Source organism: Dryas octopetala, chromosome 3 (genome assembly GCF_963921425.1).
Source record: "Dryas octopetala chromosome 3, drDryOcto1.1, whole genome shotgun sequence".
NCBI lineage: Eukaryota > Viridiplantae > Streptophyta > Magnoliopsida > Rosales > Rosaceae > Dryas > Dryas octopetala.
The window spans coordinates 4,167,160-4,190,409 of NC_141368.1; the positions used below are offsets into that span (position 1 = coordinate 4,167,160).

The 23,250-nt window shown below is 37.6% G+C and overlaps 4 protein-coding genes and 1 pseudogene across 6 annotated transcripts; 4 read left to right on the plus strand and 1 right to left on the minus strand.

Annotated features, from left to right (window-relative positions):
• Positions 1-451: 451 nt before the first annotated feature.
• On the plus strand, positions 452-5,079 carry LOC147289810 (Protein kinase family protein). Its single transcript, XM_086237235.1, has 9 exons — positions 452-992; positions 1,102-1,240; positions 1,848-1,919; positions 2,020-2,163; positions 2,254-2,394; positions 2,736-3,217; positions 3,656-3,846; positions 3,932-4,064; positions 4,176-5,079. The coding sequence occupies exons 1-9, from the start codon at positions 878-880 to the stop codon at positions 4,772-4,774; spliced, it is 2,016 nt and encodes a 671-aa protein (XP_086093361.1). The 5' UTR covers positions 452-877; the 3' UTR covers positions 4,775-5,079.
• Positions 5,080-5,549: 470 nt separating this feature from the next.
• On the plus strand, positions 5,550-6,244 carry MOP10 (Pollen Ole e 1 allergen and extensin family protein). The gene has a single exon (XM_086238585.1). The coding sequence runs from the start codon at positions 5,724-5,726 to the stop codon at positions 6,222-6,224; it is 501 nt and encodes a 166-aa protein (XP_086094711.1). The 5' UTR covers positions 5,550-5,723; the 3' UTR covers positions 6,225-6,244.
• A 408-nt stretch (positions 6,245-6,652) lies between these two features.
• On the minus strand, positions 6,653-9,015 carry LOC147289812 (Mad3/BUB1 homology region 1). 2 transcript variants are annotated; one of them, XM_086238495.1, is made up of 5 exons: positions 8,930-9,015; positions 8,693-8,837; positions 8,309-8,466; positions 7,878-7,962; positions 6,653-7,777 (listed from the first exon to the last, which is right to left on the minus strand). In XM_086238495.1, exons 1-5 carry the CDS (start codon positions 9,013-9,015, stop codon positions 6,653-6,655), a joined length of 1,599 nt encoding a protein of 532 aa, XP_086094621.1. The 2 variants fall into 2 exon arrangements, with proteins under 2 accessions (XP_086094621.1, XP_086094622.1); XM_086238496.1 differs by having other exon boundaries at positions 7,875-7,962.
• Positions 9,016-10,998: 1,983 nt separating this feature from the next.
• Positions 10,999-15,533, plus strand: LOC147289813 (Outer membrane OMP85 family protein). The gene is made up of 4 exons (XM_086236248.1): positions 10,999-11,746; positions 12,708-13,193; positions 14,241-14,750; positions 15,110-15,533. The coding sequence occupies exons 1-4, from the start codon at positions 11,171-11,173 to the stop codon at positions 15,191-15,193; spliced, it is 1,656 nt and encodes a 551-aa protein (XP_086092374.1). The 5' UTR covers positions 10,999-11,170; the 3' UTR covers positions 15,194-15,533.
• A 2,801-nt stretch (positions 15,534-18,334) lies between these two features.
• Positions 18,335-21,742, plus strand: LOC147289814 (uncharacterized; annotated as a pseudogene). The gene is made up of 5 exons (XR_015121314.1): positions 18,335-18,873; positions 19,353-19,663; positions 20,285-20,775; positions 20,881-21,394; positions 21,553-21,742. The product of XR_015121314.1 is annotated as an uncharacterized LOC147289814 (transcript).
• Positions 21,743-23,250: the final 1,508 nt, after the last annotated feature.

Below are 23,250 nucleotides of genomic sequence, written 5' to 3' on the forward strand. Positions count from 1 at the left end.
ATTAGGTGGTGAGTTATGTTTTCGATTGCCATCCAATATACATAAAAAATGGCCATTTTATTGAAATATTTGCTAGTTCTATATTTCGTTTCATTTTTATTTTATTTGGTCAGAAACCATTATAAAGAGTTTTTTTTTTTTCCTTCTTATTACATACAAAACTAGCAAAGGGCTATAAAGTATAAATTATTGAAGACTTTTGGTACCCAGAAAATGATTATTTTTGGGAGGATTGTAAATTTCGTGGCAGGTGTGTCGACTCAAAGACTTATCCAAATAAGAGTGCTTTACTGAGTCAATTACTCAATTTAAAGACAACACAGTGTGTGCTTTGTCTATTTGTCCATGTTATTAACTTATTATTCCACAAGTCCTTGCCGTCTCTTGATGGGCAGCTTCAAAACGACTGACTAAGTGACTAAAGTACAAACCCGCGTTTATTTCCGAAAAAACCCAAACGCGCGCGCGTCCTATTAGTCAGCTTCTCTTCCATTTTGCAATTTTCCAAGCTCTCACTGCCAAACCTTGACGTACGCTTTGGTTCTTTAGACCCATTCGCATTTGGGTTCATTCCCTTGTGCTAATTTGCCATAACCCTTTTTCACTTACACTCCAAAACAAAAGATTATTTTTTTGTTGTTTTCATTAAATATATGTATTTCAATGTACGCGTTTTTCAAACATTGGGGTCTAAATTAGTTTGCAGTACGAGAACACGTTTCTTGATCTTTACTCATTTGCTTTTCAACCCAACTCTGGTTTTTGAACATAAAGTTCTAATCTTGGTTTCCTCCGGGTCAACTCTGTTTCCGTTTAAAGTTTAAACTCGTTTGTGTTTGCTCTGTTCTTCATTGGGTTTGCGTTGATAGTGATAAAGATGGACAAGAAGTGGAGATTCAGTCGGGTCAGAAACCGTTTGGGGATGCTGGGTATGGTGGTGGTCTGCTTGTTGTTTCTGAATTCGAGTTTGTGTTGGTCTTTGAATGATGAAGGTATGGGATTATTGATTTGAGTTGCTAGGCTTTTGGTGTTTACTGTTTGTTGTTTGGTTCTTGTGAAAGTGAAGGAAAATGTTTAAAGAAATGGTTGTTTCTTGTGCAGGTTTGGCGCTGTTGAGGTTTAGAGATAGAGTAGTGGGTGACCCATTTGGCGCTTTGTCAAATTGGAATGAAGATGATGGAGAACTTGACCCGTGCTCATGGTTCGGGGTCGAGTGCTCAGATGGAAAAGTTGTGCTTTTGTGAGTACTTTCTTTCTTTTCCATTTTCCTTGCGTTCTGTTTGGTTACTAAGAAAAGCTAGAAAAGTATAAAATATCAAAATTGAATCTTAGGCAATCTACTAAGTTATTGAGGAACTTAAGATTAAGAAGATATAAAGCTTAAGATTGGAAAGTTTAAGTTGGTTCAAAAGGCTTTTTTTTTCTTTCGGTTCATGAACCGGCTATATATACATGTGATTTTCATTTTGGTTTTAATTCAAGGACATAATCAAGCCCTGAAAGGAAAAATTGGATAACATTAAATTCTGAACAATTATTACCTATTAAAATTTTATAGTGTCAACTGTCAAGTAATCACTATTATCATCCTCTAAGGTTTTAGAACATCAGGTTTATAGGTGCCAAAACATCAGGTTTAGGTTTATAAGCTGTACTCTTTAGTTTTCTAGCCCCATGGATTCTATCACCTATCAGTCAAAACCTTGAACTTGATGACTAATGACCTAATTGTTCGGTATAGTAGTACTGCCATTTTTTCAACTAATGATTCATAGTACATTATAGGTGGTTTCACTTTTGCTGCTGTTGGCTAACTGATTCTAAAGTTAGATGTATATGATGTGCAGGAACCTAAAAGATCTTTGTCTTAAGGGAACGTTATCATCTGAGCTTGGGAACCTTGTCCACATAAAGTCGATGTAAGCATTTTGTATAACTGCCTCAATATGTAATGATTAGTAGTAAATTTCTTTGAGCTCCTTCTCTGGTGTATTCTGCTAAACTAATGTTTGCCTACAGTGTTTTGCGCAACAACTCCTTTACGGGGATCATTCCTGGAGGGATCGGAGAGTTGAAGGAATTGGAGGTGTTAGATTTAGGATACAATAACTTCAGTGGACCACTTCCAGCTGACCTTGGCAGTAATTTGTCATTGGCAATCCTGTAGGTTGATCTGTCAAACAATTCAGTCCTAATATAGGTCATTTATCTCCCATATATGCATAGTAATTCAATTTTCTTCTCACATTGCAGGCTACTGGACAACAACAGGCTTCTTGGTAGCTTATCTCCTGAAATTTACCTAATGGAGATGCTTTCTGAATTTCAAGTTGATGAAAATCATCTTTCTGGTGCAGCCAGACAATCATCTTGCAATGAAAGATCCATTTCATGGTATGTAATTGCAATCAGGCTTTCCGAGGCACCTTTATGTGGGGTTTGAGTGAAACTTCTTTCATGATCATGCCAAAGACTAAACCAGAAAAAGCTTAATTGTAAATAAGTGTGTTCGTTTCCTTTTTTTTTTTTTGTTCTCAGATTCAAAAACAGAATAATGAGTAATTGTATTGGAAAAATGAGTTTATCACCTTTTGTCACTGACTATTCTAATGTCAATTCTATGCCTTTGACAACTTTGGTCTTGTTTTCTTTGTAATGCCTTTTCATGAGATATTTATGTATTAGAAACAGTGCATACTCTGCTTTATCTAATGTTGTTTTTTTATCCTTGCTAGGAACCTTCCTCATGCAGAACACTCTGGTCATGGGAGACTGCTGCAAGCGGAAGGTGTCCCTTCACAATCACAACTTCCTGCAAATATTCCTAGCTCGAATCCAGGGGCATCCAACAAAGGACCAAGGCCAGAACCTTCTGCTTCATCCGAATTACCAAATACTCCAGCATCTTCCACAAATACTAATGCTGCACCTGCACCTGCACCGTCATCTGAGCCAAGCTTGAATCCAACTTCCCCACCTACCATATCTGCTTCCCCACCTTCACTTTCTGCTCCAGTGCCTTCCCCCCCAGGAAGTCTCCATAAGGAAAGTTCCACTTCAAAACATCTAGTTGCAATATGGGCTGGGGCCATAGGCGGTGCTGCTTCTCTTGTAGTTTTAATCATTGGCATGTATCTCTACAAAAGCAACAAGGTAGCTACTGTCAAACCTTGGGTCACAGGATTAAGTGGACAGCTCCAGAAAGCCTTTGTAACTGGTAAGGCATCTTAATTTATGTTGATAAATAATTGCTAATTACACTTTTAACTGTCAAACTTGGTCCTGCACTCGTGTCTCATTTACCCCTATGTGTATGCATACATTACAAGTCATTGAAGAGAAGAATTGTACTTAGGCTATTTAATCAAGTCATAAGGGGAGCAAAAAAGCATTAAGTATGACAACTTTAATTTGTTCAATATTTTGTAAATAGTCCTGATATGGATGGTAAATCACGTGTTTGTGATTAGAGTTGGTTCAGAAGTTTTTAATGATGAGAACCTTAGGTGTTAGGCCATTAGCCGCCAGCAGTTGCATCATGCTGCAAAGTAGGCAGATCAGCAACTCCCTTTCCCAACCCCTTCTGTTAGATAAATTGTTCATGTTCGTGTTGCAAGTTTTGTGTATTAAACATGATATGGAATTTTCATTGCAGGTGTACCAACGCTTAAGAGATCAGAGCTTGAAGCAGCTTGTGAAGATTTCAGTAATGTAATAGGTTTTTCACCAATTGGCACAGTGTACAAAGGGACATTGTCTAGTGGGGTTGAAATTGCTGTGGTTTCTGTTGCAGCAACATCTGCTAACGGTTGGAGTAGGAATTTAGAGTTGCAGTTTAGGAAAAAGGTATTAAACAAACAAAGCTATAAAACGATATGCTTGTTTCATGTGGTCTGACAGGCTCTAATTGTTCTAATGCTTACGGTTTCAGGTAGAGACACTATCAAAAGTGAACCACAAGAATTTTGTCAGCCTTATTGGGTATTGCGAGGAAGAGGAACCTTTCACTAGAATGATGGTTTTTGAATATGCTCCCAATGGGACACTTTTTGAGCATTTACACAGTGAGTATATACCCATTTTTGCTAAACTTCTGTGGCCTTCCCTTGAGTGTTTTTGTTTGTGGCAATAATGCATGAGATATCTAATTCATGTTTGTGATTGTGAAACTGCAGTAAGAGAAGCTGAGCACTTGGACTGGGGAATGCGACTGAGGATTGCAATGGGCATGGCCTACTGCCTCGAGTATATGCACCAGCTGAACCCACCTATAGCCCACAACAACTTGATTTCTTCAGCCGTCCAGCTAACTGAGGATTATGCGCCGAAGGTCTCGGAGTTTACTTTCTTGAATGAAATAGCTGAAGCTGAGAAAGAATCATCCGGCATAATACTTTTTAACACACCATCAGCAAGCCGAGAAAGTAATGTTTACAGCTTTGGGGTAATATTGTTCGAAATGGTAACAGGCAGACTCCCTTATTCAGTGGATAATGGCTCACTCGAAGACTGGGCTTCTGACTATTTGAGATGGGAGCAACCCCTCAAAGAAATGGTTGATCCAACACTGGAATCTTTCCAAGAAGAGAAGCTGGAGCAAATTGGAGAATTAATAAGATCTTGTGTCCTTCCTGACATCAAACAAAGGCCACCAATGAGAGAAGTCACTGCAAGATTGAGAGAAATAACTGGAATTTCACCTGATGGGGCAACCCCAAAACTCTCCCCTCTTTGGTGGGCAGAGCTTGAACTTTTGTCTCCAGATGGAAGCTAGAAGCTGAAGCCCGGATTGTAAGTATGAAGATGTACGCTTTTCATCTTCTTTTGCTGGCTGGAATGGCGCTAAATAGTTGCCTTAAATTGATAGTGCTTGTATTTATGGCAGGATGATAGAATTCTACTTGTATATAACAGAGATAGGGTGAAAAATATGTTAATTTGTGCAATAGTTTTTTTGTAAAATGTGAAAAAGGTACAACAAAATACATAACCTGTCAATTAGTTTCTTTGTTCATTCAACCGTGATGAACTTCAATGAGAGAGCACCTTTCAGGAGGCCAAACATGAATTTTGGAAACACGTCTCTGTCTATGAAGCATATTCTTGGATGAGTTTATCGGATTAAAGGCCTCACGCAGTGCGCTTGTGCTCCTTTCTGTGAATGTGAAAATATAAACTGAAGACCGTATGAGACGAATTTTACTTTTTAAAAGCAGAAACGAGATATATAACTCCTCTTGGATTTACAAAACCTTCATTTTGGTAGTTCTAGATAACCATAGGAAAGTCAAACCCAAAGCAACTAAACATGGAACTCTCTCTCCCGGACTCATTTTTGCTCACCATGGTGGATGGGTAACTCATGTCACTTGATCACCTTTTGTGACACATATCACCCATCCACTATAGTAGTAATGTTCACCACTTTTTTGTGGTGAGCAAAAATGGACTTCATCTCTCTCTCTCTCTCTCTCTCTCTCTCTAAAAAGCAGAACAAAAAAAATATGGCCTTCACGTAGTGGAAATTTGGAATAATGCAAGTCGTTGACATGCAGCTTAGTAGTCCCCACGTCAATAACACTAGTTTTGTCTCACCAAATATTCCCATAATCCAATAAGCTATATATACCACCCCATTTCAATCCCTCTCTTCATTCAAACTCACCTTTTCTTCTCTACACTCTTATAAGCTCCTGCAGTCCCTCCAAATCAAGTCCAACAAAATGGCAACCAGGCAGCTTATATTCTTCATCTCATCCCTCCTCATCCCACTGGCCTTACCTTCCACAGCCGCCACCGAAGATGTGGTGGTGGAAGGTATGATCTATTGCCAGAGCTGTGACCACTTTGGCTCATGGTCCTTGTCTGGGGCTGAGCCAATACCTTCGGCTAAAGTCAGTGTCATCTGCAAGAACCACAAAGACCAAGTCAGCTTCTACAAGGCCTTTCAAACAAACGCCAATGGCTACTTCTATGCCCAGCTTGAAGGCTTCAAAATGGGACACTCTCTCTTGGACCACCCCCTCCATGGGTGCCATGTGAAACTTGTTTCTTCACCTCTTGAAAATTGCAACCTCCTCAGCAATGTCAATGATGGGCTCAATGGTGCCCCACTTCGTTATGAAGACAAGAGGTTGAGGGGGAGCAATTATGAGGCAGTGGTATATGCTGCAGGGCCTTTGGCTTTCCGTCCTTCTCATTGCCCTTCCACAACTCACTCTTAATTTTCCAAACCAGCTGTTCTCTGACAAATTTTCTTCCCAAATTTGATCTTTTGCTTTTATTTTTTTTCTTTCGCTTTTTGTTTCTAAATGTAACTGGGTTTGCAGCAATTGTTTTATTTCTTGAATAAACAGGTTTGTACTCTGCTGTTTGAAATGAAATGTTTCATTTGCGCATTTCTAATTTCTTTATCTGTTCTTAAGAATAAGACTGTATACAAAATAGAGGACAAAATTCATGACATTGCAGGCATAATTCAGCTCGAACTTAAATTGGAAACTAAGTCAATAATTAGCACAAGTACACAGAAACAAAAACAAAGGGCACAAATCCGTTTATATTGAGATTTCCAAATTTCAAGTACAAGGGCTAACAACAACAAATCCAAAAATATGTAGCACACTGCACACATATAGCAGTTGAAATGTTCCTAAAAGTCCAGTGGCATTCCAAACATCTTGTTGATCTCATCCATGGCCTCCTTTGTATTAACAGTAGCCTCAAACAAATCAGAATGTATTAATTTTCCTGGTGCATCTGGCATTTTCTGCACTTGTTGATGTTCCAAGTTATCATCAGGAAGTATGGAAAACCCACCAAAATCTTTTTTCCTATCAAGTCCTTTGTCCTGCTTCTTCACTCTCCTGGTTCTTACAAAATCCATTGGCTTCCCAAACATGTTATTGATATCATCCATGGCCTCCTTTAAGTTGATTGTGGGTTCTACTAAACCATGGTGGCAAACATTTTCCACCTGTGGCTCATCCAAAATGGTGGACCCAACAAACCTACGGACCATTGTATCCTCTCTAAACCTTGGTCTAGATGAGTCTTCAACACCATCAGAACTTTCACTAGGAAGATCTTTTGGATTTAGAAACACAAAAACGTTTCCATGTGAAGCAGATGAGGTAGAATCTTCTGTCAAATTTTGGACCTCATTCTGATCAAGGCTATCTTTATCATCGTCATCAATAAAAATGTTTAAAGGTTCTTGGTGAGACTGGTGGCTAGCAGTTCCACTATGCTGCTGCACTGGAATACTCAATTCTTCCTTTTTAAATTCTGATTTTCCTCCATTATCCAAGCTTTCATCAACAAATACCTTGAATCCATTGTCCAGATTATTGTCTTTCCGTTCGCTTTGGCGTGATCTTCTACTAACTGGAGCCGTCTCAAAAGGCTCTCGAAACATGCTATTTATGGCACTCATGGCCTCCTTCATGTTTATTGTAGGATCCACCAATCCATGATGACATGCGTCTTCTGCTTCAGACCTTCCAACAATGGCAGTGTCTACAAATTTCACCACAACTGTATCATCACTGCAAAACATCCGGGGTTCATCTGACCCTCTTTCAGCAGTCACTTGATGCTTACTTCTAGGTCCACTCTTTTCTAGCTCCTTTTTATCATGGGGTAGCATTTCAGGTAGAGATCCATCAAACTGGGCTTCTGTAGGCCTGGCCCCAATCCTGCACACATTTTCATTGTTCCTTTCTCCAGTTGGAGAAATACTCCTATCTGAAAGGGGCCTTTTTGTGGTTCTCTTTTCCTGCCAGTGCAGAATATCTTTCTGTGTTTAAAGGGGTCTTACCAACACAAACCACTATCCCTATACACTCCATACACCAACAAGTGTGAGAGGAAACTACCTGGTTTCGGTGTTTCCTGTATCTCTCCATGCGACGAAGGAACTGCTCATATGATTTCTCTAGCTCTCCAACCGGCTCTGCAAGGCTGTTTAACAGTTGGTAAGAGGCAAAATTAGCAGCAGTTAAAGTTTCAGAAATGTACATACCAATCAAACCGGTGAAGTAGCTTATACAATGGGACTAATCATCCAATAGCTAGTTTTATAGAAAGCGACTAATCCATGTGCAGCAAACTGGGTAACTAAGATACATTCTATTTCATTGATAACGCACATTAGCTTAAGGATCCACAAGACTTTGGAACATTCAAATTGCTGCCATTTACAGGCCAACTTTGGGACATAAAAAATAAATTTGATTTGATATGGTTTTTGTTTCCCTGGGACATTGAGAAGATTAAAATAAATTCAAGAAAAATGCTGAACACTTACTTTTGCACACCCAAGTGGTACATCTTCTCAGCCTCCTCAAGCTTCTTGTTCTTTTCATAGTAGAGAGCATATGCCTGGTAGAACAGAGAATGCTTTGTCCCAATTTGATTCGCCTCCATCGTTCTCAAAAGAGCTCTCGGATTATCTACAAAATCCATCTACTCCACAAAAACAACAAAAATTAATGGCAAAAACCGAATCCAATCCCACTCTGTACTCACCTCCACTAAACTGATCCTTAAGCAATTTTTGCATAATATTCCCATACCCATTTCACATATCTCCCTCAATTTTCAGTAACCAAACAGTAGCTTACAAATGAAGCAAAATCTAAACGACCCAGAAACCATAATCATAAAGAAGAGGGATAGACAGATGAGTTACCAACTTTAGCCAAACTCGAAGGTAGCGCAAGTCGTTTCGGTATCGCCGATCGGACTCAAAAGTCTGCGCGCATTTCTGTAAGAAGCGGGGCAGCTTCTCTTTCAGAATGTGAGGTGGAAGTGAGTCGTTCATTCTTCGAATCCCTCTGCAACCAACCACATTATACAGCAAAGGTTAAAAGAATACAATGGCCAACTGAGGGAGAGAAAGAGATGGGGGTGGTAATGGTAATATTACCTTAGCCAAGGGAGAAGAGGGTCTTTTCCAGAATAGGTTTTAATGTCTGAGATTAAGGACGTGAAGAGATCGTTGTTGTTGGCCATGGATGGCGTTGGTGCTTTGGTGGTGGTGGTGGTGGTGGTGAAGGAGGAGGAGGGAGGTTTTATTGAGCCTGACCTTATTTGAATTTGAATGAAGGAGCCCTTTCGCGCAAGGTCACTGAAAAAAGACCAGAAAGCCCAGCCTGTTTGGGTTCGTTGGGCTTTAGAATCACACCGATAGTGAATTGGGTTGGACTGTGGCTCCAAGTGTATCTATCATTTAATTTGGAGCCTTCTATATGGACCCTACCATTTGATTAGAAGGTCCAACACCAATTTTTGTATTCTAAATTTTCAAAATTATTCTTTTTTTTTAAGGACGTGAATGTAAAATATTCATGTAATAAAAAATATATTGTTTGTGTTTGTCTCTTACATCATGTTATGTTATATTATAAGAGAGATAGTTACATTCATAATATTTCTTCGAGACTTGACTTTTGACCTTATTAGAGATTATCTTACCTATCTAAGATGAAGATGAACTTTAATCGACTTTTCTTTTTATGAAATATTTAGAATGCTACTATTTGCACACTTTTGTTTTTCTTTTTGCACACCCTCACTAATTTATTTTATAAAATTACTTAATTAACATAGAAAAAAATTACCTTAAAGGACAACTCATATCATTTGAAAAAAAAAAAATAATAAATCTCCTTACACACCCCAAACCTAACACTCTTAAACCATAACTACACACCCCACCCTAAACCTCACCTCCAACCACAACCAAAACACACCACACCCGTGACCCTACCTCCATCCCAAAATTGCCGACACCCACCTCTCGCCGTCAACCCGCCTTCATCGCCGCCATGCATCTTCTCTCCACCATAGCCATTGGAAGTTAGAGGCATGCCATAACCTAATTTCAATTGGTTAATTCATCCCAATACCTTTTTCGTCTGTTTGCGATGATTTGAAGTAATGTTTTTTAGAGTGCAAAAGTGAATTTTCGGGTTATTTATTTTCAGATTTGCAGGTCGTTCAGCACTGGTCTGTTGAACATTTCGGTTTCGTTCAGTAGTAAGCTATCGAATCTTTCAATTTCGTTCGGTAGTAAGCTGTCGAACAAAATTGAAAGGTTCGGCAGCTTACTACCGAACGAAACCGAAATGTTCGGTAGCTTACTACCGAACGAAACCGGAATGTTCGGTAGACCAGTGCCAAACGACCTGTGAAACCCTATAACCCAAACTTGAAATTTCAATCTTAAAACCAAAAAAACTCGCACTCCAAATTATCTCAAATAGAAAAAAAAAAAAAATAGGTCTTGGGATGGATTAACCAATTTAAATTTGATAAAAAAGCCTAGATTTTCATATGAATCAAAATAATTTAACTTAAGGCATACCTATGGATTGACAACAATGGCTATGGTGTTGTAGTAAGGTAGTGAGACCACCAACGGTGGATTGACGGTGGCGAGTTGACGGTGGTGGTGACGGCTTCGATGACGATGTTGGTATACAGGGGTGTGTTCTTGGCTAGGATCGGGTGGGCGTGAGGTTGGGGGTGGGGGTGTGTATTGTCTGCAAGAGTTAAGTGAGTGTGTATTGTTTGAATGAATTGGGTGGGGTGTGTAAGAGAAATTTGGTAAGATTAATGAGATTAGAGGTATTTTAGTAATGAGAGGAGTGTGTTGAAGAAAAATTTTACATTTTAAAAAATAGTAGGAGAAAAATGTGTGCAAAAAGAAAAAAAAAAAAAGGTGTACAAATAATAGTTCTTTTTTTAACTTCTTTATTGATTGATCAATACATTTAACTATTTAAGGGTAATTTTAAAAATTTAATAAGTAATTTAATTCCGGGTTTACTTATCAAATTGTAGGATGTATGTTGACTAGTGATAGTGAATTAGTGAGTGAGATACTAATATCTACACAAACATATTATTTGGTAGATAATTTTAGTAAATAAATTTGATGGTCGTCAATAAAATTACAAAATTAGTATACAATACAAAGGGAATATAGTACCTCACTACCTCCCCCTGTTTTTAGAATGAAATTGAATTCGATGCAAAAAGTGAAAAATCCAAGAAATCAGAATAGAGTAGGCTTCACACAATCACATTGTCGTAGACATTGTAGTAGAGCGAGCACCACCGCCGCTTCTTTACCCTCTCCCTCTGGCTCTCTCACTAAGTCACAATGACGACAAGCTCAGACTCAGAAACCCAAAACCCTAACAACGACCACGAAAACCAAAACCCTAACATCGACCCCGAAAACCAACCTCCCTCCAATGTCAACGACACCGGCGACGACGCACTGGAAGCCGATGACGACGAAGCTGAAGAAGAAGAGGAAGAAGAAGAAGAAGACGAAGACGACGACCAAGAGCCACGTCAGCGACGAAACCTTCTCTCGGAGGAGGCACGGTTGCGTGCGGAGAAGTCCAAGCTAGAGAGCCTGGTCCACCGGATGACGACCAAGCGAGTCGATCTGAGGGTCCACGATGTTTTCATCAAAGGGAACGAGAAGACTAAGGAGCACGTGATCGAGGCCGAGCTTGAAGAGATTAAGAAGGCCACCACCATGCAAGAGCTGCTCCATGCCGCGGCGATTGCCAATGCGAAGCTTCGGGACCTTCAAATCTTCGATTCTGTTCAGATCACACTCGATTCGGGCCCGCCGGAGCTGCCCGGAACTTCCAATGTTGTTGTCGAGGTCGTCGAGACCAAGAGCCCGGTTTCTGGCGAAATCGGTTTTTACACGAAGCCGGCGGTACGTTTTCTGTGCTCTACATGTGTATGTGTTTGTATATAGTGGTTTGCTTTGCTGAAATTTGTGAGGTTAGGGTTTTGTATTGGCTACTGAGAAATTGGAAGAAACGGGTTCAATTATATTTAGTGAAATACACTGTTGAACAAGATTATGTCCGTTTCTGCCTCTCCCAGTTATTCAGTTTGAATGCTCAGTTGTTGATACTGTGAAATTAGGATCGTATGTACAATCTAGAGATCCAAGTAAAAGAATTCCTACATGTTTCATCCATGCAGATATACATGGCTACTCATGGTTGGATATGTAATACTTGACTTCATTAGTGTAACAACTAACAAGTTTTCTAATGCTTAGCCATACTGCTTATTGCCCAATTTGGGGGTTCTTTGTTTGTTGAAAGCACTCTGGTTGTATTGGATTATAGTGGCGCAAAATCTTGAGGCTCTTGGTAGTTGTTTCATTGACAAGTTGATGTTAAATCATGCATCATAGAATAAGCAGTAAAGATCACCTTTGGTGTCTGTCAAAACCCTGTAGAGGGAGAAGGGGTAATAATGTGGAAGGATTTTAGGATGGGATGAAAATGTGAAATACTGCTGCTTGATGTATTTTTTTTAGGTTTGAGGATTATAGTGGCGCAAAATCTTGAGGCTCTTGGTAGTTGTTTCATTGACAAGTTGATGTTAAATCATGCATCATAGAATAAGCAGTAAAGATCACCTTTGGTGTCTGTCAAAACCCTGTAGAGGGAGAAGGGGTAATAATGTGGAAGGATTTTAGGATGGGATGAAAATGTGAAATACTGCTGCTTGATGTATTTTTTTTAGGTTTGAGGATAGGGGGTTGCAATTTAAAAGGTGAATGCACATATGTTGCTGTGTTCTTTTATTTTTATATGTCAACACATGTATAACCATGCTTTCCCATATATGACTTATAAAGTTTTGTAATGTTTTTGTAGGCTAGATCATGGACAGCTGAAGGCTCCCTTAAGTTCAAAAATTTTCTGGGATATGGGGATTTGTGGGATGGTTCTTTAGCATATGGTCCCAACCAAACATCAGAGTTGAGTGCTGGTGTGTTTTTGCCCAGATGCAAGGGTTTTGTAACTCCTGTGACAGCACGTGCATTCCTGCTTTCTCAAGACTGGCTGGAATTCTCTTCTTATAAAGAGCAAGTGTTGGGCCTCTCTCTCAGCTTATTTTCATCCAGGAAGCATGATTTGGCATACAATCTTGGATGGAGAACCCTGGCAGATCCATCACAAATGGCCTCCAGGTCAATAAGAAGGCAACTTGGTCATGGCTTACTTTCATCTCTCAAGTACACATTTAAGATCGATACAAGAAATTCATCTGTCAGGCCAACTCGAGGTTATTCTTTCGTTTCTTCTAGTCATGTTGGTGGGTTAACACCTGATAGTCGGAGTGTGCGGTTCTTGCGCCAGGTTAGTACACATTCTCTGATTTATTTGGTTTTCTGTTGACTACCAAGCCTCTAGCTATCGATTTTAAGCAGTTGAATTGGCATATGAAATGCAATGTCACATTTTAGAATCTGTCCTCTAATATAGTTTGGAGCTGGATTGATTGATTTATATTCTTGGTAATGGAATTCTTGTGGTCCAATTGAAAAAAAAAAAAAAAAGCATGATCAATTGGATTATGTTGGGATTCTACTAGCTTTTTGGTTTCACATGTGAGTTTGGCCAGTTTAATTTCTCTTCAAGTGTGAAGGATGAAGGATGGCAAGAAGATTTTTTTTTTTTATTTTTTTTAAATTTTATGTTAAAGGTGTTTTGATTGACACTTGTATATACCCCCTTTATATTTCACGATCAGATTGTCATTATAGAATGTTTTCCAGGATTATCTTTGCATTGTGGGATCTTTCTGATATTTCATTGTTTGGGTTGGTTCTTCTATTTCATAGTCATGAGTGATAATCATGTCTGCAGTCCGTTTTCAGCTAGGCCACCTCACATGCCTGTTGTGGACTTCATACTTTAATAATAGCTTGTTCATTGTCTTGCATATTACTAATACTATTCACTACTCGTAATGAGAAGAGGAACATGAAAGAAAAAGAAAACAATTATAAGGTCTTTCAATTCCCTGTCCTCTTTTATCTCAGGGATCCTTTGTTTTATATGTTATGAAACTTAGAAAACCGATTGTACCATTGCCATGTATTGTTGATTTTCAATATCTGAAAATCTGTGTTTGAAGCTTTCTTTGTTTAGTAGTTCAAAACTTGCATGCATTGTTATCTTTATTGTGCCTTAAAAGGTAGTGACAACTGGCAAGTGGAAACTTTTTAATGGATGTTTGACTTTATGGCTTTAATTATGTGGATAACTGTAAAGGACCAAATTAAGGATTGACTGTTCATTTTTTTTTTTAACTGTTTACGGCTTTTCTCATTTTCACTTATTCTCTATTTATATTATGCTAACAAGAGTTTGATCAAAACTTTCTCATATTATTTGCAACAGGAGTTTGATCTTCGTTGTGCAGTCCCATTTGGATTTTATCATGCTGCACTTAACGTTGGGATCTCTGGTGGTGTAATTTTTCCTTGGGGGAGTGGATTCTTGAGCAAGCCTTCATCCCTTCCAGAGAGGTTCTTCTTGGGTGGTAACTTCTCTCCATTATGCTCTGTTGGGGGCCCTACAACTGTGTGGGGATTTAAGACAAGGGGACTAGGCCTTACTGAACCAAGAAGGCATAGAGATAGTTCTGATAATGAGAATTCAGAATCCTCCAGAAGGGATTTCATTGGGGGAGATCTTGCGGTTTCTGCATTTGCAGACATCTCGTTTGATCTCCCCGTTCGTTGGTTAACCGAACGAGGTGTCCATGGACATATATTTGCTGGAGCTGGGAATGTGGCTAAACTAACAGAGAACGAGTTCCAGAACTTTTCTTTCTCAAAGTTCTTTGAGTCGTTTCGAAGTTCAGTAGGAGCTGGGATTGTTATCCCTACAAAATTCTTCCGCCTAGAGGTTAGCTTTATAATCTGATTTATTTTTTTGTTTTTGAAACATAAATACAGAAGCAATAGAATGATGTTCTGTAGCAGTGGGTTGTATAAAATCATGATCTGATGTGGTGTTGGTTTGGGAAAAAATCTAAATTTATGAAATGGGTTGGTAACTAAGAAGCTGTAGTGTTTCTGAGATCTTTGAAAGTGGGTATGATTAATGGAATCTAATAAATGGTGTGTTCTTGAATAAGTCATAAGTCTCATGAGTTAACAAGTCCTTAAAAGTGAGACACGTGCATGCGTGTGTGTCTGCATGTGTGTTTTTGTTTAGCAAGATTCCTATATTCCAGTGTTTAACGAGCTTGTTTTTGTTGTCAGTGCAACTACTACTATATCCTGAAGCAATTTGAGCATGACCGTGGGAAGACCGGCTTTGGATTTAGCTTCTCACCTCCGTCATAGAATCAGGGATTTTTTCTTGTTATGATATTTGATGTAACTTGAGGTGACCCAGAAAGCATGTCATTTCAGGTATTTGAGGTTTTAGTTTAGACAACACTCCAATATTTTTTTGTACTTTCAACTTTAGACTCAAATTTCAGGAAGCATTATGATATGCACATATGGAGGAAATAACATGAGATTTCAGGTGCTGGAATATATACATGGCTGCATTTGATTAAGACTGTTAAGAAAATCCTGGAATGGTCTAATATTCCAGCGTATTTTTTCATACAATTTGATTCTCACATGTATGTTAAATTGTCAAATCAGTATCTTGCCACAGTGTGTTGAATATTGATCTTCTCTTGCCCATCTAGGTCTTTTGTAGCTTGTTGCTTGAACTACGGAAGCAACTCTTGTTTTTGTCTTCACTTTTTCCAATTTTAATGCTTTTAAGTCTCTCATATTGATAGTTACCCATTTAAAGTTGTGGTCTGTTGTGAATGTTATATAGAAGGGAGGAATTGACTAAAGGGTGGGACAACTAGGAATGCTCATCTTGGGAGTATTGTGAAGTCATTATTTCTTTTTTTCAAAATACAACAATTATATTGAAGTAGGTTAATTGGTTTAGCATTATGAGCCATACAAGCAAAGCTTTTAGAAAGGGTGCCATTTATATATATGAAACAAGACCAAGGAGATTTGTCTCTCTTTCTCTGGTTCTGTTGCAACGCCATCGTTTAGAATCAAATAGGCTGACCCATTTAGGTGGGTGTGTTGTGCCCATCAGTACACCTGGCAATGTAGGGGGTTCGGATGCCGCTAAAAATTAAGGGTCTGTTTGGTATCTTATTTAAAACTTTTTTTTTTTTTCAAAAACAAAAAAATATGTTATAGTCAAAAAAACATGTTTGATAAATCATTTTTAAAAATAGTTTAAAAATAAAAATAAAAAAGAGGTCTCTTTTTAAAAAAGATAAAAAATATATATTTTTTTTACACTTCTTTAGCTGTCATTATTTTTAAAATTTTAAAATTGTTTAATTTCATATCAAAAAATTCAAATTTAAAAAATTGATTTTGAAAACACACATTTTAAAAAAATTTGAATAGGATACCAAATGGGCTTAAGTTTTTATTTTTTTATTTTTTTTATACACACTTTTTTTGTTTATTTGTACACTTAATAATATTTTTGGGGAAAAGAGTCGATTGGTATAACGGCAACTTTTCTTCCTTTGGGCCAGGGGCCCATTCATTAAAATTTCCAACCACACAGTTTCGTAGGCTGGTAATCTATTCAGCTACGATATGTCATTTTGGTGGTTGTACTCGACTAATTTGAATGCTTACTAATTCTTGTTTTTTTTTTTTTTAATCAAACTTGAGGGCAATGTGAATAATTCTACGGCCCTTTTAATTGAATTATCCAATAACTACACGAATTCTAGTTCTGTAGATAACCATTAGACTAGTTATTTATTCCATTATACCAATAAAATGGTTGCAATCAGGAGAGCCAAATTATAATACCATCAAAATATGACAAATATAATAATTTGAAAATTGAAAACATCACTGGTCATGCTTGTAGTCGTTGTTTATGGTCTGTATATTATTCCCCATCTCTTTCTTCCATGCTACCTCATTTTTCATCACATCGACTTCGAGGGCCTCTCAAATTGCCTGAAAAAAAGATTTAATATACCCTGAGATTAAAATATTTTAAGTTTTTAATGCTATTTCTTGTAATACTACAAGTACACACCAATATAGTATTATGTGACACCACTTGTTACTAATCAATTAAAATTTAAGAATAGGTATAGTCATTTGACCACGGTGATTTTGACCCATACCCCATCCATTACATAGCATGATTTATTTATTTATTTTTATTGTTACTTTTTTTTGGGAAAATATTTTTATTGTTATGGGTTTGGGGGTAAGTGCTCTACTAGAGTTAAGCTCTCGCCAATGCCATGATTTGATATTTGGGAAAGGCATGTGGCATAATTAGGAATATACTAAGATGTTTACAAGAATCAAAATTAAGAGTAGTTGTGAATTGTATAGTCTTGTGAGTCTTAGTTGATTTTCCTTTTTCTTTGGTTTTTGAAAATGAAGCATCAAGGAGAGTAGAACCATGAGTCAACAGAATAAATATAATAATAAATATTATAATAGTAATAAATAATTCATGCACAGCATGGCATATTGGCATATTGTCGTGTTAGCATATATATATAAGTATAAATAATAAATGATGAGGATGAGGATGATGAATGGATGATTAATATTAGCATATATATATATATATAGAAAAAGACAGACATCCTCATCTCCAAGCAAAATAGATCCGCATAAATAGGATCACGAGTTGAGTTCTCATGCAAGCAAAGAAAAACAACAACAATTTACATTAACAATTAAGGTAAAAGAAAAAAGAAAAAAACCAAGGTTCTGTTGGGGGTTGGACTTAATTTACAAGTGATACCAAGGTTCATCGATCTATATTCATATAAAATACCAAAAGGTGAAATCCAAATTATCCTCGAGTACTTCCCAAATGATATTTGACTTGGAACTAGTAAGGACAAATCCGTGATTCTATAGGCAAAAGGGCACTGCCATTTTTCTAATACTACTACACTTACTACTGACTAGTAATCGAAGACGGGCCATTGAGCCAAACCCATGCAGTTACCAACCAATTAATATTGCAAAATCTTATTTATGCTCTCTCTCTCTCTCATAAGGATGGTTTTCTCTTCCTATTAGTTAAGGAGTCTTCACCAAGTTTTTCTCTTCCTTGTTAATTAAGGAGTATTCACCAAGTTTTTCTAGATAGCTCTTTCTTGTAACTTAAGTCACAGGGTTAGTTTTTTTTTAAGGAAAAATTTTAGTAAAAGAATTTCACTTATACTCTAATTAAGTATGCCACGTACCTTCAGTTCAGTTTATTCCAATTGAAGACTCCAAATTACGTAATATGCACATGCTCAACTTAAGGGCAAATTTATCTTCTCCATCACCATTAACAAAAAATTCTAAAAAGAAAAAAAAAAATGAATTAAAAAAAAAGACAGGGAGGATGCAGAACCCTCTTCCCCTCCACCCCAACTCCCCCCCCTCCCTCCACGCCCACGACTCCATTCCCGCCTGCGCCGCTCTCTCCCCTCTGCCACATCTCTTTCTTCCTCTCTATCTTCCCTCTGCAAATATATATACCAAACCTAAAACCCACCTGCAAATATATATCTTTCCACTCGATAACAAATCAAATTAGCTCCCAAATATATCTTGCTTCAATTTAGAAGACTTACAAAGCAAACTCTATGTACTCACAGAGAATATAACCGATGCCCATGTCACTAATAAACCCAAATTTTACCTGAAACAACAAAGACCCACCAAAATTAACGAAGAAATAAATCAAAAATGGGTCTGCCGTGAAGCGAACAACGCCGCCGATTGCGCTGCGATCGTTTGTCAATGGATCGACCCCCAACCTCTCTCATCTTTGTGCAGGTGAAGGTAGTTTGGTTCTGGGTACGTTGACGTTGACGGTGTTTTCTTCCAGCTGCCTTGACTTCTATGTTTTCTTCCTTATCTACAACTCCTGCTCAGCATTTACAGGAAGTTTCTTCCCTACAGTAAATTTTTTTTGGGTGTTGCTGTCTTCAAAGAATTTGGTGAAGATCTGGAACATTTTATACGGTAATTTGTGTTGGTGGTTTCAAGTCTATTTTCTTTGTGATTTATCAGAAGAAAAAAAAATTATGGGTTCTATTTCGTATAATATTAGCATTACGTACTGTCAGTAGTCTGTGGATTCATAAAAATGCTATGTTTGAGTCGTTGTTGGTGTTGGTGGAGGCCGCCAGTGACGAGAGAGAAGTGGGCGGAGAACGGTGAAGAAGTCGACCTTGGTGTTTTTATGAGAATCTCATATATATTCACGGCAGGTCGGGGTGTGGAGCGTCTGCAAGACTGCATCCTCCCTCCCTTTTTTTAATTTTTTCTAATAATAGTTTATTTATTCTGCCAATTAATTGCCACATCATTTTATGGTTTCATGCCAACCGTTGGATGCAATTAAATCTAAGAGCTTAAAATCTTTGTAAAAGTATTTGCTCTATAATCCTAACTCTATACTATATGTATGTTTAAGTCAACGGGTTGTCGACGGAGCAAGTGAATATGAGGGTCAACGACGTTCTGATCAATGGGAACAGGAGGACCAAAGAGCATGTGATCGAGGCCGAGCTTGATGGGATTAAGAAGGCCACAACCATGCAAGAGCTGGTTGAGGCCATCGGGATTGCGACTGCGAACCTTGAGCAGCTTCAAATCTTTGATTCAGTTCTGATCACGCTCGATTCATCCCCGCCGGAGCTGCATGGAACTGCCCATGTTCTCGTTGAGGTCGTTGAGACCAAGACCTGGTCCGGCAACAATATCAGGATTTACAAGAAGGCGGCGGTACGTTTTCTGTGTTCTATAATTGTATGTATTTGTATATATATAGTGGTTTGGTTTGGGAAATTAAATTAAATTTGTAAGTAAATCTTCTATAATTTTTTTTATCTCTTTTTTTTTTTTTATGTGTTTTATTTTCTTCTTCAGTGTCTACACTACAATAAATGTGAGCAAAGCACACCATTCATTGGTGGCATAAAATGAAGTGACAATTAGAAACTTTAGTCTCTATTGTCCAATTGTCACTAATAATTTTTGTTAAAATTGAGGCATTTTAGTCTTTATTGTCCAATTATCATCTCATTCTATGCCCCCAATGAGAATGGACTTTGCTCACATTTCTTGTAGTGCTAGTCTTTTCTTTATGCACCACAACCGCAAAACACAACACCATATATGGACAAAATTCTTGAGATTTCTTTGTGGTTTTTGTAGTAATTCAGTCAGTCACTCAGGTAAACCCCCAAACCCCAGTTATCCAAATTTTATAAGTTGACCCCCACGGAATTTCTGGCTCCGCCACTGTATGTTGTACGTGTTCTCTAATTTTTATATGTGAACAGATGCATAATTACCATGCTTTCCCTCGTATATATGACTTAAAGTTGTTTAATGCTTTTGTAGGGTACATCTGAATTGGTCAGCTAAATTAGGCACCAAGTTTAAAAATTTGCTTGGATATGGTGATTTGTGGGATGGTTCTTTGGCATATGGTGCCAACCAAACATCGGAGTCGAGTGCTGGTGTGTTTTCGCCCAGATGCAAAGGTTTGGTAACTCCTGTGACGGCACGCGCGTTCCTTTCCCAAGATTGTATGGAGTTCTCTTCTTATAAAGAGCAAATGTTGGGTCTATCTCTCAGCTTATTTTCATCCAAGAACCATGAATTGGTGTACAATCTTGGATAGCGTACTCTGGCAGATCAATCACAAATGGACTCCAAGTCAATAAGAAGGCAGCTTGGTCATGCTTTACTTTCATCTGTTCAGTACACATTTAAGATTGATATATAGAAGAGATTCATGTTCGAGGCCAACTCGAGGTTATTCTTTTGTTTCTTCTACCCATGTTGGTGGGATTGCACCTGTTAGTCGGAGTGTACGGTTCTTGCGCCAGGTTTAGTACACATTAATTCCCTGCTTTCTTTTGTTTCTTAATCTTGTTTAGGGTTTATATATATTATGCTTATTAACTTTGTCACATGATTTGCAAAATTAACAGGAGTTTGATCTTCGTTATGCAGTCCCATTTGGATCTTATAATGCTGCACTTAACGTTGGGATATCTGGTGGTGCAGTTTTTCCTTGGGGTAGTGGATTCTTGAGCAAGCCTTCATCTCTTCCAGAGCGGTTCTTTTTGGGTGATAATTTCTCTTCAGTATGCTCTGTGGGGCGTCCTAAGACAGTAGTGTGGGGATTTAAGACAAAGGGATTAGGCCCTACTGAACCAACAAGGCATACAAATAATTCCAATGATGAGAATTTAGGGCCTTCTAGAAGGGATTTTATTGGAGGAGATCTTGCTGTTTCTGCATTCGCAGACATTTCATTTGATCTTCCGAATCGCTGGCTAACAGAACACGGAGTCCATGGACGGACATGTCTTCGCTGCTGAGAATGTGGCCAAATTATCAGAGAACGAGTTCCGGAACTTTTCTTTCCAAAACTTCTTTCAGTCATTTCGAAGCTCGGTAGGAGCCGGGATTGTTATCCCTACAAAATGGTTCCGCCTTGAGGTTAGCTATATATATAATCTTCTTTTTTCTTTTAAAAAAACATAAGAAAGCAATAGATTGATGTTTTTGTTCTTGCTTTTTATTCGGTACGTTGCCTAGTTTAGCAAGACTGCTATATAGTCTCAGGGTTTAATGAGCTTAATTGTTTTTGTTGTCAGTGCAACTTCCACGTACTACATACTGAAGCAATTTGAGCATGACAGCGCGAGGACCGGCTTTAGCATCAGTTCTTCACCTCCTTCATAGAATCTGGGATTTATTTTTCTTATGATATTTGATATATGTCCGGCAACTTGAAGTGACCCAGATGGCATGTCATTTCAGACAGCATTACAATATATATATATATTTTTTGTACTTTGGAATGATTATCTTAATTGGGAGTACTGTAAAGTGTAAAGTCATTACTTTTTTTTTTTTTTTTAATACATCAATTATATTAAGGTGGGTCAATTGGATTAGCATTCTGAACCATAAAATACAAAGAAGCTTTTATATTACTCAAAGGGTTCCCGCCATTTATATATATGAAACATGATTAAGGAGACTGACTCTTTTTCTCTTGGTTTTGTTGATTGGTATAACTAGTACTAACGGCAACTTTTTTTTTTTTTTTTTTTTTTTTGCTTTGGGCAAGTTCTTGTTCTTTATATAATTAATTATTGGACAAGTTTTTATTTGCCGAAGTAGGTATTAATCGAGTTCAAAACTCACAGACAATAGTTGATCAATAAAAAACCATTTGAAAATTGAAAACATAATCATTGGTCATGCTTGTAATCGTTTATGGTCTACCCCATTTTTCATATAGAAGGATAAACACATTAAATGTGTTACCCGTAACACATCACCTTCGCGGGCCTCACAAATTGCATGAAAAGGAGACTAAATATACCTTGAGGTTAAAATACTACATGCAGACACCAATGTAGTATTATGTGACACCACTTGTTACTAGTTAATTAACTCAACACGCCAATTAATTAAAGAATAGGTATAGTTATTTGACCACGGTGATTTTGACCAATATCCCATCCATTACATAGCACATTTTAATTAATTTTAATTTTTTATTATTTTACGGAGATGAAAGACAAGAGTTGAACTCAAATTCTCGTCATGATTTGATATTTAGAGATTGGAAGGTAGTGTGACATAATTAGCAATATACTAAGATGTTTAAAAATTATTAAATTGAGGGTAGTTGTGAATTGTATATAGTCTAGTGAGTCTTGGTTAATTGATCATTTTCCTTTTTCTTTTGTTTTTGAAATTGAAAGAATCAACTGAGAGTAGAACCAAGAGTCAACACTCAACAGAATAAATATAATAATAATGAGAGTTTAATGGCAACATGCATGGCATATTGGCATATTGTCGTGTTAGCTAGCATATATAATATATACGTATAAATAATACATGATGATGATGAATTGATGAATGGTTGATTATTAAAATAGGTAGATGATCGAGAAAAAGACAGACATCCTCGTCTCCAAGCAAAATAGATCTGCTTAAATGGATCGCGAGCTCTCATGCAAGCCAAGAAAAACAACAACAATTAAGGTAAAAGAAAAAAAGAAAGAAGAAGAAAACCAAGGTACTGTTGGGGGTTGACTTCATTTTCATGCAGTTGGGTGCTAGCTGACGAATCTTTCAGACAAACCTGCCTGCCTCCTTTATTTTAATAGTTTTCACAGGCAAAACTAGTGCCTGCGGCCATGGACATGCTAAATTAAATGTCATGTGTAGGAAAAAAAAAAAAAAAACCCAATGTTCTCTTCGAGATCATTAATTATAATAATATATATGTTCTGTTCAAATTTTGTGTACATAAAAGAAAAAGAACAATTCCA